At 38.3% G+C, this 19,063-nt stretch overlaps 3 protein-coding genes across 7 annotated transcripts in view; 1 reads left to right on the forward strand and 2 right to left on the reverse strand.

Moving 5' to 3' along the window:
• Positions 1-9,176, reverse strand: part of LOC140773392 (calcium-transporting ATPase 3, endoplasmic reticulum-type) — a 32,008-nt gene extending 22,832 nt beyond the window's left edge. The window contains exons 1-4 of one of the 3 annotated variants that reach the window (XR_012106457.1): positions 8,828-9,176; positions 8,662-8,712; positions 8,528-8,561; positions 472-489 (exon numbers count right to left, since the gene is read on the reverse strand). Coding sequence is in view for 2 of the 3 variants with exons in the window: in XM_073115919.1 (XP_072972020.1) it covers positions 472-489; positions 8,528-8,561; positions 8,662-8,712; positions 8,828-8,860 (136 nt within the window). In the remaining variant the exon portion in view is untranslated. The remainder of the gene's footprint in view (positions 1-471; positions 490-8,527; positions 8,562-8,661; positions 8,713-8,827) is intronic. The other 2 variants (XM_073115919.1, XM_073115918.1) reach the window with 2 other exon arrangements.
• A 1,460-nt stretch (positions 9,177-10,636) lies between these two features.
• Positions 10,637-13,257, forward strand: LOC140775158 (glycosyltransferase BC10-like). 3 transcript variants are annotated; one of them, XM_073118428.1, is made up of 3 exons: positions 10,637-10,767; positions 10,889-11,651; positions 12,431-13,257. In XM_073118428.1, exons 2-3 carry the CDS (start codon positions 11,142-11,144, stop codon positions 13,070-13,072), a joined length of 1,152 nt encoding a protein of 383 aa, XP_072974529.1. In that variant the 5' UTR covers positions 10,637-10,767; positions 10,889-11,141; the 3' UTR covers positions 13,073-13,257. The 3 variants fall into 3 exon arrangements, with proteins under 3 accessions (XP_072974529.1, XP_072974528.1, XP_072974530.1); XM_073118429.1 differs by having other exon boundaries at positions 10,659-10,767; positions 10,882-11,651; XM_073118427.1 differs by having other exon boundaries at positions 10,644-11,651.
• Positions 13,258-13,759: 502 nt separating this feature from the next.
• On the reverse strand, positions 13,760-16,382 carry LOC140774901 (heptahelical transmembrane protein ADIPOR3-like). Its single transcript, XM_073118085.1, has 3 exons — positions 15,960-16,382; positions 14,969-15,272; positions 13,760-14,534 (listed from the first exon to the last, which is right to left on the reverse strand). Exons 1-3 carry the CDS (start codon positions 16,187-16,189, stop codon positions 13,881-13,883), a joined length of 1,188 nt encoding a protein of 395 aa, XP_072974186.1. The 5' UTR covers positions 16,190-16,382; the 3' UTR covers positions 13,760-13,880.
• Positions 16,383-19,063: the final 2,681 nt, after the last annotated feature.

Consider the following 19,063-nt stretch of genomic DNA (forward strand, 5'->3'; position numbering starts at 1 on the left):
GTTGTATCAAAAATTACTATTAGTAGATTGTTATCGGTTGATAAGACCAACATGAATCTAGATGGCTTCAAATAAGTCCAATGCACATGATAGAGGCTAAGGTTAATTACTTAGCACATACCAATTGAGTAGAAAAGGAGAAAACGATTTGCAGCATGTAAACAATGTTAGAAGAATAAGAAAATTTGGAGATACCACACACCGCTGAACAGCTAGCAGTTAACAAATGCTTATTCTCATGGATGAACAATAGAATATTTATTAACTATTTCAGCAACAGCTAATCTTAAGTCCCCTCCACTGAACAGCTAAGACAGAAGCCTGCTTCAAAACTATTTGTTTACACCCAATTAACAACCTAAAACTATTCCATAAAATAAGAATATGCTAAAAAAAATGACATCTAAACAAAAGAAACAGCGTTATCCAATACCACAAATAAAATTTCAGATGCAAAAGATTAGAACTTACTTCCTTCTTGTGGTAACACTGCCGATCATGCAAGACATGCAAAACAACAAAGAAGGATGAGTAAGATTCACATAATAAAATAGTAAGAACATTTCAAGCTAACATTTGAAATTTATTAAATATAATTATAAAAAATCGCATGAACTAATAGGGCCGTCAAAAAAGCCTATGGGCTCGTGAAGCTTGTGAGCTCAGCTCATTAAGAGCCTTGCTCGAGCTCTAAATAATCCAAACCAAGCTAACAAACTAGGCTCAAATAAATTATCGAGTCAAGCCAAGACAGCACAGGCTCGCTCAAGATCGGCTTGATTAGGCTCGTATAATATTATATATGTGTATATATATATGTGTGAAGACAACACAGGCTCAGCTTCAGGGTATTTATTCGAATAGTTAGTGGTGGACGTCCATCACCGTCCTCACCCCAACAGCCGAGCTTGAGTGTCATCGAGCTGGAGACGAGATGAGACGAGTTTTTCTAGCTCGAATCTCGAGCTCGAGACGAGTTGAGCTTTTTCATCTCTCGAGCCAAGCTGAGCTAGCCCAGCTCACACAAGCTCAGCTTGTTTACACCCCTAATTAATGACACAAAGCATTTTTCCTTTTGCAAAAATAATATTTCAACTACTTTATATTGGTTAGGTATATAGAGCAAATGCGTCATTACATCAGTATGCATGCAAAACTAACTAGAATATTTTGACTTGCAAAATTGTTATACCTAGAAATTTATTTTAGAGGGTGTTTGAGTAGTGTAATTGTTAGATGCAATGAGACTGGTTTCAACATCATAAATATGATGAGGCAGATTAGTTAACTTGACAAAAATGAATAAGAATTGCAAACACTATGTTGTCTCTTTAGCACTCTTGTTAATGATTTAATGAAGACTACAAATTTGGGGTTTGCTAGTATTAAAAATGTTACAACTTACAAATTATGTATTTGTGAAATTATATCTTTTCCCTGAATGTGTTTGTCACGCAATCCATGTTATTTATAATTTGAAAGATCATATCAGTTGATAATATGGTCAATATCACAGTCAACATTCTTGATCTGAAGTAACTCCTACTGTATAAACTCTAGCATATCTAATGCAGGGTAATCCTAATCTTTGTACACTTTTTTGTTAACTCAGATCCTTGATTTCACAATTCAGGAGCATATACATGAATGATATCTCCTTTCTTCCTAAATATGAAATTTGAAAAATCTCCATTCTTCAACTGTCATGTTTAGAGCTAACATTGCGAAGAAGAAGAGCCATTTGCATTTTGATCCCGTATCACTCAGGCTCGGCTCGAAATTAATTTCGAGCCTTAGAATTGGATTCAGGCTAGGCTTAACTCAACTCAAGCCGAGCCAAACCAAGCCCAAGCCAAGCTCGAGCCTGAAATAAGCCTATTAACAAGCTTCATTCAAGCCAAGCTGGATTAAGCTGAACCGAGTCAGATCAAGCCCAAGCCGAGCCACAACCTATTTAAGCTACAATAAGCCTAAAATGAGCCTATTCTCTCTCATCTCCCTCTCTCTTATGGCGTCTTCAAAAGCTCTTCGTGCCAAATAATACACTAAATCCCTCCTTCATCTCCTCTGAACCCTTGCGATCTCAATTCCGTTCGGGAGCCTCATCCCTCACCCTCCCTTTCCACCACCGCAAGACTCTCAGTGATCTCCGCCTCAACAGTGGAAGGAGAGAAGCCGACAGTCTTGATTTCAGAGAAGTTTGGTGACGCGGGATTGGCCGTGCTGCACGAGTTTGCCGCGGTGGATTGTACCTACAATCTCTCCCCTGCGTTGCTCTGCTCCAAAATCGTCCTCTACGATGCCCTAATCATGAGAAGTTTGGTGACGCGGGATTGGCCGTGCTGCACGAGTTTGCCGCGGTGGATTGTACCTACAATCTCTCCCCTGCATTGCTCTGCTCCAAAATCGTCCTCTACGATGCCCTAATCATGAGGAGCGGGACGAAGGTGACGAGGGAGGTGTTCGAGGCCGAAAAGGGGAGGCTTAAGGTGGTGGGGAGAGCAAGGGTGAGGATCGACAACGTGAATCTCCAAGCGGCAACAGAGTTTGGATGCCTTATTGTGAACGCGACCACTGCAAACACCATCACGACAGTAGAGCACGGGCACGCTTCTTGCCGCCATGGCGAGGAATGTTGCCTAGGCGGATGCGTCCATGAAGGAAAGTGAGGACGCGTTTTGTTTTTCCACAAAGGAAGGTGGATGTGTTCACGAAAGAGGATGAGGCGACACCATGGTAGCTTAAGGACGAGCACAGGTGTCAAAGGTGGAGGAGGATGAGGCAGGGATGTGGGATTGGGGAATTAGGATTTTCTCACCCCTTTTAAATTGAGCCTATCAAGTAAAGCCTAAGCAAGCCGTCTCCAGTTTAGGCTTAGCTTGATATTAATTTTAAGCCGATTTCAACAGCTCGAGCTCGGCTTAGCTTGATAGTAACACTAGGGACTAAAATTTTAGGCCTTGATTTGAGACTAAACTCCAAACTAGATTAGCTAACCCTATTTTATAGTCTTAATTTAAATACCTTGGTTGTTCAAAAAAATATGATGTTTGGTTGTGAACTAGGCTAAAGTATAACTCTTACTTTTGATTTGATGTGAAAAGGTGAAAAAGATATTGCTTTAAGAGAGAAATAAATGACATATAAAATTAATGGATGAAAATGTCTTTTGACTTTGATGATAAAATTTAAATTACTATTATTTTAGCAATAACAAATATTAATTTGTGGGCTTGTATGCCCTGTTTGCAGGCTTATGCATGTAAGCTTGCAAACGGGCTTAGCATGCATGTAAGCCCCGTTTGCGGGCTTATGCATGTACACCCGCAAAAACTGCTACATAGGCTTACATTTTTTTTTCTAAAATAATATAGTTAATTATTTTAAATAATAATATAACATTACTGTTTTTTATTCTTTTTTTAACCCACGTGATGATATATATTTTTCTATAATTTCAATAACTTGCAAATATTTTTTTAATAATATTTCATATCAACTATTTTTAATATTATTTTTAAATATTTTTTAATAATATTTTATTTTATATATTCATATAATATTACTGTTTTTTATTTTCCTTTTTTGTTTAAGCCCACGTAATGCTATATTATTTTTCTAATAATTTCTAGATACTTTTTATATTATTTTATAGTTTTTTAATACTATTTTTTTAATATTTTTAATGATATTTTATTTTTAATAGTAATATAACAGCAAACTGTTTTTTATTTCCTGTTTTGTTTTAGTCTACGTAAGGATATATTTTTAATTTGTAAATTTTTTAGAAATATTATTTTCTAGTTTTTTAATAACTTACTTTTTGTTTTTAAATGGCAAGGCAAAGTCTTAGTTTCAAGATTATCAAGAGGGCAAAAACAAACTGGTATAAGTTAGCTTTGAAGATGACTTATATCTACGATTTGATGACTTGGATATAATAATGTAATAGGAGAATTTAATAAGCTTAGACAGAAAACACCTGTTACAACTTACCAAGAGAGAGTTGAGGAGTTAAAGTCTCTAATGCTAATTAAGAACATGTTTTTCACTGAAGAATACTTTATCCAAAGTTTCACTAGTGGTCTAAGGGATGATATCTGGCCAATGATTCACAAGTTCCATCCAAAGAACTTTCATCAAGCAGTGTTCGTTGCTAAGCTGCAAAAATTTATCATAGATTCTAATGCTCGGATGAAGAGAGTACCAAGTACAAATCCACCTTCATATCCTAGGTCTTTAATACCAACTATCATTCTCCTACTATCAACAACCATTCAAACTTCACTGCTAGCACTACTATGAATTCTACTTCAACTGGACAAGCTCTCACTGCATCACTTTCACTCCTTATACTGTTACCCAACAACAAGCAGTAGCTCCTCTAAGCCTAGTTCCAATTTCCCTCCCATCCATAGGCTCACTCCGACTGAAATGAAGTCTAGAATGGATAGAGACCTTTGCTATAATTTTGATGAAGTCTATAGAAAGGGGCATAGGAGTGTGCGGTAGCAATTATATATGATTAATTTGGAAACTGACACACAAGAGAAAAAGGAGGAGACTTCCAAAGAATTACTTAGTACAGATGAACCACCTGATTCATCAATGGAAATATTTATACATGCCTTGGCCGGCCACGACTCCCCTCAGACCATTAGGCTTCAAGGGGCGCTAAACAATAGAAAATTTTGCATATTGGTGGATAGTGGAAGTACACACAATTTCACAAATTCTCATACTATTCGAGATAGTAATTGCATTTTAGAGTGTACTCATCCCCTTTATACCACCATAACTAATGGGCAAAGATTGATTAGCTCCTCAACTTATTCAAATATGTCATGGACCATACAAGGGCATGTATTTTCAGCGAATGTAAAGGTTAACACCTTAAGTGGTTGTGATATGGTTTTGGGGGTGGATTGGATGAAAACCTATAGTCCTACTCTCTTTGATTTTGAAAAATTCACTCACATTTCAGAAGAAAGGAAAGCAAATTACCCTTGTATGAAACTAATCTGATTCAAGTTGTCAACTAATATCAAACGCTTCACTTCAGAAATTGATTCCTAGGCATTGTGTATATATTGGTCAACTCTTTTCTATTACTTCTGAAACAAAATTTAGCTGTTGTACCACCCATTTTCAAGGAGTTGCTAGATATGTTGATATTTTTTAGGAGCCCTAACACCCACCACCTCACAAGGCATAAGATCATCACATTCACTTGCACTCAGGGGTTATTCCACTCAATTTGAGGCCCTATAGGGTCCCCTATGCTCAAAACATTGTGATTGAAAACATAATAAAGGATATACTGAATTTTGAAGTAATACAACCAAGAACAACCCTTTCTCTTCACCTATTCTTCTAGTCAAGGAAAAAGATGATACTTAGGAGGCTATGTGTAGATTATAGGAAGTTGAATATCACAATCAAAAATAACTATCTAATCCTTGTCATAGACGAGTTACTAGATGAGTTACATGGAGCTAGGGTGTTTTCCAAGCTAAATTTGAGATCATGCTACCATCAAATTTGAATTCATCTCATATTGAAAAAACAAAATTTCGAAACTATTTGGTCATTATGAGTTCAAGGTGATGTCATTTGCCCTTTGCAACGCCCCAGCTACCTTCCAATTCTTGATGAATACCCTCTTTCAAGTTTCAACCTCTTCTGAGAAGGTTTATCTTGGTTTGTTCAATGATATATTGATTTATAGCCTTTCTTTACAAGCTCACTCGGACCATCTAGAACAAGTTTTGAAGATGCTAAAGAAAAATTCCCTCTTTGCTAAGCTCTCAAAGTATGTCATAGCAACCGACCAAGTGTAGAAGTAGCTCCAGATCCTTCAAAGATACAATGCATGTTGGATTGGCCTCCTCCAACTACATTGAAACATATTAGAGGATTTTGGGTCTTACGAGTTATTACCAAAAATTTGTGCTAAACTTTGGGCTAAACTTTGGGCTAATTTATACTAAACTTCGGACCACACTAAGTTATCTCGTACATGGATACAACTTATGGGCCATATTTCTTATTTTGTTTTAGTTATTTTCTTCAAAAAATAAAGATTCTAAATGTCGTGTTCGAACGCGGAGAGATCGTGTTCGAACGCCCCTTGCGAACGCCTGCATATGTTTGCATTAACAGAGAACGCAAATTGTGCGTTCGAACACGCTCGACCCCGTTCAAACGTGATCAGCGAAAATGCAATATTTCTAGGGTTACTACTTGTTAGTTTGGCTTGTTAGGTTAGCCTCTTAAGATGTGAATGGCAACCTAAGGGGCGATTATGAATGAATATTGAATTGTCTTCCCTTCTTTCTTTACCCTAACTCTTCTCTCTCATCGCTCAAGCCCTAGCCACGTGTCATCTCCACACCAGTTACCTCTAATACCGTCGAGTCCTCCCTCCTCCTTGGGATCTTGACCAACTTCTCCCTCCTCATCCTTATTCCTTCAACACTACATGCCACCAAATTCATCACCATTATCACCACCTTCTTCACCATCATCACTATCACCCGCCATCTCCATCTTTACTGCAATATTGCATATTTTTGCCACATGTGCAGTTAGAATCTACAGAGGGCATGAATATCAAAAACGTAGATCAGGGAGATACGGAACGATCACCACTGGTTTCATAATTTTCTAACTACGGAGAATGTTTTGAGAATATTCTCCTCCAACTGCGTGGACTCCTGTGCATCCAAGCTTGATTGGGAACGGACGCACGATTTATAATAACTTTTGCTCTACATGTTTCACCCTTCGGAGGATATTCAAGATTGCAAGCCACATACAAAAAGGTTAAATAGTATTTCAATTGGCCTGGACTTAAAACAACATATTCTCACTTATGTTAAGCATAATGTATGTCAACGGCACAAATATAAGAATACCCACCTATTTGGCCTATTACAATCACTTTCAATTCCTAGAAAACTACGAGCTAACATCTCAATGGATTTTATTAAAGGATTGTTGACATCTGAAAGTAAAGAGATAATATTGATGGTGGTGGACAGATTGAACAAGTATGCTCATTTTATTACTCTTCCTTACCCATACATTGTTGCATAAGTGGCCACTCTTTTCTTGGATCACATTCACAAGTTACATGGCTTGCCAAACACCATTGTGAGTGACCGGGGTTTAGTTTTCCTTAGTGCCTTTTGGAAAGAACTTTTTAGTAGATTGGGCATCTCGTTGCACTTCAACACCGCATTCCATCCACAATTCGATGGGCAAATAGAGCAGGTGAATAGTTGTTTGGAGTCTTATCTCCGTTGCATGACTAGCTCCACACCAAAGAAGTGGGCAGTGGGCAAATTCATTATCTCTAGCCGCCAGTGGTGGTTTAACATCAATTACCATAATAGCGTTAATCTAACTCATTTTTCAAGCTCTATATGGGTACCCTCCACCCTAATTAGCTCTTTCGGTGGAACCCACTTCCCATCTTGCTTCTGTAGAATTATATCTACATCACAGAAATCAAATGATACTACTCCTTCATGCTGAACTAGCAAAATCACAAGCCAAGATGAAATATTTTGCTGATAAGAACCGCATGAAGCGACAGTACCAAGTAAGGGATTGTATACTTGAAGCCTTACCGCCAATCTTCAGTTCAAGTATGACAAAACCTCAAGTTGACTGCTAAGTTCTATAGCCCCTATCAAATTCTCGAGAAAATTGGCAATGTGACATATCGCTTCCTCTTATCAGTCAACTCGAAGATTTACCCGTCTTTCATGTGTCCCAACTCAAACAACATTTGGGGTCTGACCACATTACTGGTACTACCTTGCCCATAGTCGACGCGGACGGCGAATCGCTTCTCCACCCTGACAAGATCTTGGCTAGGAGGATGGTGAAGCGGAGTAATTGAGCCATTCCACAAATTCATATAGTGGAGGAACTCCGGCCAGAAGCTACTTGGGAGCAGTTTCCTACCTTAGATCCTAGAGGACAAGGATCTTAAGACGTGGGCAATTGTCATGTTCAGAGCTGATGCTGGAAAGATGAAGAGTCATTTGCATTTTAATCTCATATCAGCAGCACTAGGGACTGAAATTTTACAAAATAATCCTGTATCAGTTCATTGTTCTCCACCTTACGTCATCACGTGGCTATCATGTGGGTATGTTATAAACCCATTGATCCCTTTCTGTAAATCCCATCATCATCTTCTATAATACAATAACTCTCTTCTCTCAGCTTGAGGAAGGGGAAAACCCAATGTCCAAGGCTAATTGCTCTCGTCGCTAGTCTTTGGGGAGTAGTTAGAGAAGGTATTTGAGATTTTTTTTATCTCAGAGCATTAAATCAACCAACTCCCCACCAACAACAGGAGAAAGAAAAAATTTGGTACACTTCCGGCGAAAGTGCCTAACCAATTGAATCTTTAGATACATAATCACGACGATAGAGCTAAAATCTGAGAAAAAAAAATAGCGTACTGGAAATAATTTAACGGTCAAAATAAATCATATTAGCAACAACATACCGTTCTGGCCAAATATTTTTGCGTGTTCGACCACCTATTAATAGAAACAAACCAATCGGCATCCTAGGTCAGTGAATCATCTCCAAGGAATCGAAGGACCAAACGAAAGAACAGAAGACGAACGCAACGGATACCTGGGAATCCGTGAGTCCCTTGATCGGATCTACACCGAACGCTTCGAGAACCTACCAATGAGATCACCAATTAGACTCGGAAATCCTACCGGCTCCGGTGATCAAGAAGACCACCCCAGAGATGACGCATTGGATCGAATCAAGAAGGAGAGGTATGAGGAATTACCTCGGAGACGGATTTGGCGTAGGCGTTGTCCATGACGGAGCTGGATCTGCGATCTCCAAAGGCGAGATCGAGATCAAGGTTGAAGATCAAGAAAGAGCAATCGAGAAAGAGAGAGACGTTGAGAGGGGTAGAAGGAGGAGAAGAAGGTGAGAGAGCGTTTCACGATGGGGAATTAGATTGGCTCAGGAGAACGGAGTTTAGGGTTCAAGATTGGGCCAGGATTAGGGAGATCGGATGCGTAACCTTAACGTGGCGTGGTTCGACTTTTGAATAGAAGGAAAAAAGGGAAACGTGAAGGCGATTTGACCTTGAACTTAGCAGCGTGCACGCCGAGATCTCGGCGCGAGAAACCGAGGCAGTGCGGTAGACATGGAATAGAACAGTGGATCGGCATCGCTCCGGGCTTGTCATCCTCTAAATAGAGTCAACTAGATTTCATAATTGGGGTCAGGAAACTTCGACTTCACTTAAAATATGTTCTCCTTACTAATCTGCTCTTCTTTCTCCAAATTTATTCATCATAGTTCTACTCTAATCTTTAAATTATTCACTAGCCTACTATAGACGTTGCTAAGTAAGCAGTCACATATAATCTTTAAAGTAGAGCACTTTCACATAAGCGATTTATCAATGATAGTAGATTTGTAAAAGCTTGTATCACATTAATAAATAAAAAATTATGATTTAATGAAAGAAATAAAACAAAAATATTCGCATGCAAGAGTAAGTAAAATTAGAAGGTAGCGAAGAGAGTGAGGCTATTGGAGTTGACCAAATTAATAAGTCAACGACCCGATCCTATGCAGCAAATTACATTTCAAACTCATTGAATCGAAAGTGACTTATATATTAATTATATTTTCTAAGAATTGGTAATTTCCTAGCGGTTTTTAAAGTTACGTAAAATCACTAACTCGTTGGTAATTTTATAACTCGTTTAGTATTATATTTAAGTTTTAAAGATTAATTAGACATATGATAAAATATTTGATGGACTTAAAATATTTAAAAGCTCACAACTCTCGTCGCATAGAGATATTTTTATTTATAAAAATTTAAAAATAGAGAAAATTTAGCTCTCCATTCAATTTTTAACTTTAAACGTAAGTACAAGGTCTGATTTAAAACTTTTTAAAGTATATAAATAAAATAATTTTGAGCATAAGTGGAGATCAAATGTATTCAACACTATTTTCTATTATTTAATATCGATCGATCTGCTTCACAAATCATTTTGCGGGGATCACGTAGAATGTAGTAATTATTAAAGAGATCCTATTAAGTGTCGATTTGGTTAAAAAAATAAGAGATTCTTATATAGATTTGGGATCCTATATTCATAGTTTATAGTGAAACATCATCAAATATTTATAACTAATATTATAGTTAATATTTAACTAATATTATGATTCTTTTATCTTTGTTTTCTTATTCAAACTAAGGAAGAGGATCATCTATCCTAATGTTGCAAGGGAAGAAGAAAAAACACAACTCTTCTCCAAACCATGAAATAAACAAATGAGCGTTAAGAGTGTAACGAACGATGCGTAAATTGCCTTGTTCTTCAGGTTATCCGTCATTCCATTTTTCCTTTAATTTGGGTAATTGCCCGTGGGCTATTATTATCTCGGCCCATCACGTGAGTTTCGGCCCATCACCGGCCCATACGAATTTTTTATTTAAATATTATTTTTTCAAATTATTTTTGGGAAAAAAATGTTTTGAAATCCGACCATACCAATGGGTTTTTGCCGCGTGCCAGCATCTGGCTTGCTGATCTAGGAGCCGACCAAGTAACCGTACTCATTAGCTTTACTCTCTCCTCCGAAGATCTAAACAAAGCAGCTCCAAGGATTTGCTATTCTCGTGGGATCTCCGCTTCTCTGGGGTATAACACGACACCTGATTCGCCTTCGGGAATGCCATTTTCAGATCTAAAGGTACCCGATTGTCCTCCCACATGAGAGCAAAGAAAAGTGTCAAAATAGTGTGCTTTTTTCTTTTTCTTTCATTTGAGATCATTGTGAAATAGTGCGATCCTTTGCGGTGATAAGCAAACAGAAGGTTGAAATTTCTGCCCGTGGTCGTTTTCGGATCGCAAACGATGCAGCACGCGCTCGGAAGGTTCTGTAATGGAGTGATGCCTTCAGAATTGGAACACCAGGAAGGTGATATCCTCAATTTTCTTTCGTCTGATCTTAAAAATGTGCATGGCACGGTCTGGATGAGTGTTTAATGGTGCAACACCTTCCGAATCGAAGTACCCAGAAGGTAAAATATTTGATTTTGGTCCCTTTTTTCGGGTGCTCTAAGGATGCAATCTAGAGTTTCATCAATGGAGGATGCCAAGGATTTATTTGTGAGGACCCAACCTAGGGTCTTCCCATTGGTAATACTGAAGATTCTGCTGCTATTCCTTGTCCTGGGTGTTGGATTCTCGGTCTTTAGTATCTACATCGCGCAGCGAGTCGGTGTGCAAGATGTCATCTTGCGAGCTCATTCTACATTCCAGCCCTCCATGGAGGAATTGAACAGTCTCGATCGCTGGATCAGGCCGCCGTCGAACCTGATGCACACGATGAACGATGAGGAGCTCTTATGGCGCGCGTCGTTCGTTCCCCTGGTAAAGAAGTATCCTTTCAGGAGGATTCCTAAAGTCGCCTTCATGTTCTTAACTAGAGGGCCTTTGCCGCTCTCGCCACTCTGGGAGAAGTACTTCGAAGGGCACAAGGGGTTTTACTCTATCTATGTGCATGCCCTTCCTTCTTTTAAGTCTAATTTCACCTCAAATTCGGTGTTCTACCGAAGGCAAATACCCAGTAAGGTATGTGCTGGATTACTACTTATTGGTTCTAAGCAGAGATTTTTTATATTTGCATTCTGGTAGAGGAAGTCTTGTATGCATTTTGAAATTGCTCTTTTCATTTTACTGTGGTATCTTTCGATAATGCACACAATGCTATGAGCATAAACTTATAGATTTAGCCATATCTAGTTGTAATGCCGTGAGCATAAACAAACCTCTGAACTAAATCATATGCATCAGATTGCGTCATGATTAAATGAATAATTTCTTTACAGGTCTTTCTGATTTTATTTTATAGTCTACTCTGATTATTGTTAAAATGTACAAACCGACTGCTTTCTGATCTTTCTAGCAGAAATTCTATAAACACTGCATTTGTGCAACTGACGTTCCTTCAATGCTTTATACTAAAGGTTTATAAAGTGGTGGCATAACTAACTTGATATATAGCATTTTTGATGTTCAGCACCAAGAAAGACTAGCAAGTTACACGGAAAAAGAATAACAAAAAAATTACATTTCAAATGTGAACCTTGCATTATTTGGAAATTCGTGGTATAAACCAATTTGAGGACAATGCGCTGCGCAGCTTAACATTGATAATCTGAGTTATAGGCGCTTAGCTCGAATGCAAGATAAATGCAACCTGGCAATGTTATTGTATCAATTGTCATGACTGCTTAGCTATTCACATCCATATTTTGTGCAAATCAAATTTTGAAATGCTTGTTTTATGCATATTTGCACTCCTTTTCATCTAGTCTAGTTGTCTTATGGGTATGTTTTCTGATCTGCAGGTATCAGAGTGGGGTCAGATGAACATGTGTGATGCTGAGAGACGTCTACTAGCAAATGCATTGCTTGATGTTTCCAATGAGCGGTTCATTCTGCTGTCAGAGTCCTGTATTCCTATATATCCTTTCAACATTACCTACAGATACTTGATGAGATCCAAGCACAGTTTTATTGGGGCACTTGATGATTTGGGCCGTTATGGACGGGGTCGGTATAACCTGAGCATGGCACCTGAGGTTAACATCACACAATGGCGGAAAGGATCTCAGTGGTTTGAAGTGAACAGGAAACTTGCTCTGGCTATAATTAAGGACACCATTTATTACTCAAAATTCAAGCAGTTCTGCAGACCAGCATGTTATGTGGATGAGCATTACTTTCCCACAATGCTCACCATTGAATCACCGCATCTTCTGGCAAACAGAAGTGTTACTTGGGTAGATTGGTCAAGAGGTGGTCCTCATCCAGCGACATTCGGGAGAGTCGATGTCACCGAGCCATTTTTTAGGAGAATTCTGGATGGGCGTTCGTGCACTTACAACAACCACAACACGTCAATTTGTTTCCTCTTTGCTAGGAAGTTTGCTCCAAGTGCTTTGGAGCCTCTGATTGAATTAGCACCAAAACTGCTTGGATTTGGCTAGATGCAGTACAAAAGTATGTGTGTGAGATTTGACATACCTAGGCTTCGGGTAATCTGTTATATGAAGATTGCCCGCCCTCTACTAGATTTATCAGTATCAGTAACAATTTTGTTTCTTTGTATAGTGAAAAACCAGATATAAATTCCATTACACGACTCAAATTATTCTGCTTAAGAGATCTCATCAGTTTTTTTTTCCATTTTTTTCCTCATTTAATGTGAATTATGGTGTTTATTTAGTATAAGTTAGTTTTTGTTTCTTGTGAAAGATTGCCACTCTTTGTTTCCTCTGCCTGTCCCCAGAATCCTGAATATGCTAATCCACCATGTTTGGTGACTGCGGTCAAAAGGAGATGCAAGCACGACAGCAAGATAAATGAGGATAATATCATAATAATGCATGACTCCAAGTTGCCATCATGTGCCAAGTACAATCTGTCACTCAATATAAGTTCCCAACTGATCAAATACAATACTTGTCAAGGCCAAGGTTAATTGTTGGTTAGAGAAGCTTTCATCTCGACAAAAGTAAATAAATCTGGAATCTACGGATCAAGTTTGGAGTAGCGAGAAGTTTTTTTTTTAAATTATTTTAGGAGTAACGACAGTTCACTTGCATGAGCATAAATGAATTAACCAGCTGCTAAATTCTTGCTGATTGCAGACAAAAAGACAGCAAAATTTCATGTGAATCTTGAACTGTAAACTGACAATGCCCTTTTATTTATGCTGTAAGGGTACATTTCGAGTATTCTACTCGTTGGATGGTTTTACAAAAACCTTTGCAGACTATGCGACATACAACTACTCTAGCAGCCTTCCAGATCTCTCCACTTCAAGTACAAGAGACCTGCCTGATAGTGTGTGTAAGCTCCAGCAACAACCAGCACATGGAAGAGCTGGTGACTGTGGCCAGCAATGTCGAACTTCCCAGGCATCCATCTTTCGGGGATTCGAGTGGCATATACTAACGCTCCTATGCCGTAGAGGAGTCCCATTAGAATCTCATATCCAGTCGTGTGCAGTGCCTCCGGCCGATGCCAGAAGAGAACCAGCTTATGGAGAACCGGCACAACCCCGGAAACACCCATCCCGAAGAAGAGGCTTGCTCTCATTGTGCGGAACTCGGGTTTCTGGAAAACAGGAAAGAGCGAGGCAGAGATTGTGGCTATTCCGAGGATTGTAATAAAGCTGAGGTAGAGGTTGCAGAAGAAGGGATTGCACATGAAGGAGTAGTACACTGGGGGATAGAAGGAGGTGGCAATAAGGGCTACAATGCCTGCATAGTCAAGGCGAAGCATGATGTATGCCAGGCGGCGAGAATGGCAGGACAGAAGATGGCATGTGCTGCTGGCAAGAAGGCAAAACATGGCACCACCCAAGAAGGCGAAGAATGGCCACCGCGGTATTGGCCCTGACAGAAGTGGAGCTATCAAGTTAGCCACATCTTCTTTCATACTCCACTGCAGATGGTCATATGGGAAAATTAGTTTTGATGTCCAAAACAACTGACAACAAAAAATATGATCTTAAACTGTCATGCCAAGCTGTTAATCACATTAAAGCAAGTAATTTACATGCCATTTGCCTAAATATAACTCTGGTGCTTGCAGGAGATAAATGCCTACTGATATCAATATCTTCTAAGAATATAATATGCTCAAGAATATCAATCTGTTTATGCATTTCTTCGCAAGGATACACCCATCATTTTTGTTCACATGTTAACTCAAAGAATTTAGCAACTGTTCGTGCTATCTACGAGGACAAAACTTATTTCTGTCCAAATTTAGATCTTTTTCTTTACTTTGCATGCCAAAGATATTGAGACCTTCCTAAACTGTTTATGGTAAATCTTGTAAAAGCAGATGTACCATCTTAGATTAGAGAAGGTTACCGTCTGATTAGCATGGGTAAGCTTTTTCGGCAAACATATTGATAGAAGTTCTAAAATGTGCCAGTGTGATGGGAGCATGTCAATAGAAGTCAATGAACTCTTCAATTCATCTTTTAGTCTTTGTAAATCAGATGGATGAGGCAGAGAAGGTAGGCAAGCCAAAAGTTCTGCCTGAATCTTCTGTAGATCAACTTTTCTCAGCGCATCTGGTAAATGCTGCAATGACTGGAGATCTACAACTGTTGGAACCTTCATCGCAGTGTATATGGTCAGAGCAAGGAAAAGAAAGAATCCAATCAAGTGCCTGATCCATCAACCAAAAGGTGTTAGTACCAAGAACAAGGACATGACGAATACAACATCACACTCTTAAAGTGCATAATATTACAATGGAGCAAATGGTTAAGCATCCAATCCTTTACACAACAAGAATGGCTAGGCATGTTATATGCACCAAGAAGATGAGAGACTTGGGTTGGCTATATTTAACATAAACTTAATGATGCCCCCTCTAACGAAGAACCCATGTATGTACCCAAGTATTCTTTCAGAATTCCTCCACCTGAATTGAGTCACCTCTCCTTAGTGCTCCATTGCATGGTTGGACATGCCAAGTCAATCTTTCAATCTTCTGAGATTTAGAAACCAACAATGCTTGGGAAGATTTCCCAATTCTATGGTCGTTAGCATTATATATCAGATCACACCAACAATAGTGTGTGTCAATATCTTTCCCCTCCCCTGTTTCATCACAATTCAACAAATCTTTTGAATCAAAATGAACAGGAAGCCAAGCAAATAGAACACGCATGCAAAAAAATACAAAGAAACTAATCGAACCCAATAAAAGAAACACAACCAGATGACAAACCAACAAAAGGACACTTCCCTAAAGATCCAATCGTTTAAATCAGCAGGCAGCCAATAATTAACAAGAAAAATATTCTGCATAGCAATCGAATTTGGTCAAATGGGCAACCGAGATTCGTACGTCCAAACATTGAGGGTCTCGTTATGGATGGTGAAAATGCTGAGAAGGATCTGCTTCAGCGGCCATTCGGATCGATAGTAACCCAATATATACTCGTTATCCTTGAGATATCCTGGCAAAGAATGGTACTCCACCAACTGGTACCTGACCCTCTTCCACAGACTCCTCCCCTTCTCTTCCTTCCTTTCCCCCTCGTAGAACCCATTGGTCAACGACTGTCCTTCCTCCATCGAACTCGAGGAGGACCCAGCAAGCTTAGATGATCGGAAAGGGAAATGAACAGGAGAAAGACCAACGGGGAGGGGAAGATGAAGCGAGGGTGTTCTTCTTCCAAAATTTGAGAGAGCATAGAAAGAGGAGAAGGTCGAGAAAGAGCTACGGAAAATATCAAAGAGAGGAAGAAATGGAAGCTTCCTTCTTTTCTTTTTCTTGTTTGCTTTCGTTATTGTCTGGATGTGGGATTTACTACCGAATCGGATATTAGTCGATGTCGGATTCTGGGGGCCTTAGATTTACTTCTAAATTTGACCTTTTACTCCATTTCATTCTCATTTTAAAATTTGGTGCAAGGGAAAGAGATGTGTAAACTTGCAAAGGATGCATCACGGGCACGTCGTCTTTGAAAGTTCAAACACGGCACGTCAAATTCACTCAGTTATCGATGGTTAAATATTTATTCAATTATACTTAGACAATCTAAATTTCATGACCTATTCCTTAGTTTTATATAGATTTTCTCGACTCTCTCTATTATTTAATAATATCTCCTCCCTGCATAGAAGCAGGTGCTAAAATGGTGATCGTGTCACCAACATTTTCTTTTTGTCTTCATTTTATCTAAATAATAGAAAGCGATTTTTAGAACATTTAATATTTTATCACTCACATAATATTTTTTATATAAAAAATTAAACGAATAATTAACAGCAAAAATAATTTGAATGTCTTATTTTATATTATTAAAATATAAATATTATTATTTTTAATAACTTAAAGCAAACTTTTGTGACGACGAGTTCTGGAGTTCAAATATTGTTATTAGATAGTTTTATATCAATTTATATTATTAGACTAGTTGATAAGTTAACACATAAAAAATAGAGGTCTATGTAAAAATAAGCACCAGTATGAATGTATGTGTAATTTTGGCTTTGTTATTTTGAATTGAGTGGAATACAAATTAGATGAGCCCAACCATCTAGGGCTCAGAATGTGATTAGGCTAAATCCACCAGATAAGCAGTTGATCACATTCCACATATGTAGCAAAGAACAGATGGGCTATCTATTAGAGTTAGAGCCCATATATTTTAGGCTTATGAAATTAAAATTTCATAAACTTAAAGAGAACTGAGACCCAAAAATCACAGATTAGTCCAATAATCCCCAAAGAATTTTTCATCAAAATGGAATAGAGATCATGATGACCTGATCCCACCCAACCCAAAAAAAAAAAAAAAAAAAATGAACCCATAATCTAGCTATAGATTTTATTTTTCTTTTTCTAAGAAAAAGAAGCCCGTAGAAACAAGTCCAAAGCTTACAAGACTAAATTTTAAGAGATTATTGAGCTAGATCGTGAGCTATTAATCCGGCTGTAGTTAACAAGCTAATATGCAGCCAGTGTAATTTCAATTTGCTCAAAAGACCTAAATAAGTGCTTTATAATTTGATATTGTCCAAAGAGAAGTCTTGCTTTTAAGGAGTTGATTAAGCTGGCTCGAGTCTGTTCCACCACCAGCTAAGCAAAATGAGATCCAATTCACTTGACACAAGATGAACCCAAAAAGAAAAAAGAAAAGGTAAGCATGGCATCCTTGTGGTGCTAGTTGACACAGAAGGAGGAATTAGTTGCCATGCCCATAAGCAGCCTCATGCTTGTTGAGCTATTTGAGTCAACTTTAGCCATGATTCAAGCATAAGGAATTGTATTCCTTGGATCCATGGCTTGGTTCTCCTACCACCCATCCATTGTTAGATACTGCCATTGAGATCAGCATAAGAATCCAAGTTGCTTTCAGGGATGGAACCAAACGCCTACTCATATTCCTTTCTTGTCTCTATATTGGCAATTAAAGATGCATGGTGATGACATCTGCACAAGTAATGTTCTCTGAGTAGGTTTACACATTGCTGATACTTTTTTCTTTTCTTTTCTTTTTTTATATTTTTGCAAGGTTGGTGTTGTTTTCAGTAAATATTCTCCAGAATTTTATTCCCAGGAATCATCTTATTCAGCACTATTAAAGTATAAATTTCAGTGCTGCTGCTAGTACAATGAATCCATTATCCAGATCATAGAGATTGACTTTAGTTTACTTAGTCTACTTGGATTCCAAAACTGCACATATTGAATAGTTATTACTCTCACAATTCTTCGGAGAAAGATAAGGATATCACATTACTGTATTAATGCTAAGCTATAATTCAACTATTTGTGAAACAGAGCGCCACTTAATTACTACTAATCAACTGTAAACCTCCCAACTCATCCACCCATTTTGAGATTTCCTAAAATTTAATTAGCCAACAATCCAATAAGGCGGCGACACATCGGCATTGTTGAGCTTTGTTCTTCTCTATCATATTGGAAGTAAAAGATACAAAATGGCATTTGGGTAAAGGAAGAAGGTAGTGATATCAGGAATCACATGACAGAGAATTAATTGTATCTTACTTTCCCTTGTTTAGGGATTAAGGCAACATCATGGAGACAAAGTTACACGTCAACTTGCATGCCATCCAACTTTACTGCACTCTTCCCTGCATCACAATCCATCAATTACTACTACTCATGCTGTTAAAAGACTAAGAGTCATAGAAAATATCTCCCTTAACAGCAACCTATGATTAGCAAATAGTAGCAAACTTAATTAATTAATCCATAGGCTACTAATCAGCAAGTGACAGCATCCAATTACATATCCCAGTCATCAACCACATTAGGCCTGCTGTTGCTCAATCTTCCATTATATTAACACAAGTAACCGGCATGGTATTCATGCTGTCGACCTTGCATGAACCATGCACTGAGACATCTTTGGAGATGGGGGCCATGGCGATTCGCTATCGCACTGCACTCCGACGTAGAATCTATAGATCTAG

Source organism: Typha angustifolia, chromosome 13, assembly GCF_048772165.1.
Source record: "Typha angustifolia cultivar Huaian chromosome 13, ASM4877216v1, whole genome shotgun sequence".
NCBI lineage: Eukaryota > Viridiplantae > Streptophyta > Magnoliopsida > Poales > Typhaceae > Typha > Typha angustifolia.

Excerpts from the sequence above, each read along its gene's own strand:
- LOC140775158 (XM_073118428.1), top strand. The coding sequence starts at position 11,142 with ATGCAATCTAGAGTTTCATCAATGGAGGATGCCAAGGATTTATTTGTG. Across the intron at positions 11,652-12,430 it reads GAAGGCAAATACCCAGTAAG|GTATCAGAGTGGGGTCAGAT; the intron begins GTATGTGCTGGA and ends TCTGATCTGCAG.
- LOC140774901 (XM_073118085.1), bottom strand. The coding sequence starts at position 16,189 with ATGGAGGAAGGACAGTCGTTGACCAATGGGTTCTACGAGGGGGAAAGG. Across the intron at positions 15,273-15,959 it reads GAGACCCTCAATGTTTGGAC|GCACTTGATTGGATTCTTTC; the intron begins GTACGAATCTCG and ends TTGATGGATCAG. Across the intron at positions 14,535-14,968 it reads TTACCCATGCTAATCAGACG|TGGAGTATGAAAGAAGATGT; the intron begins GTAACCTTCTCT and ends GACCATCTGCAG.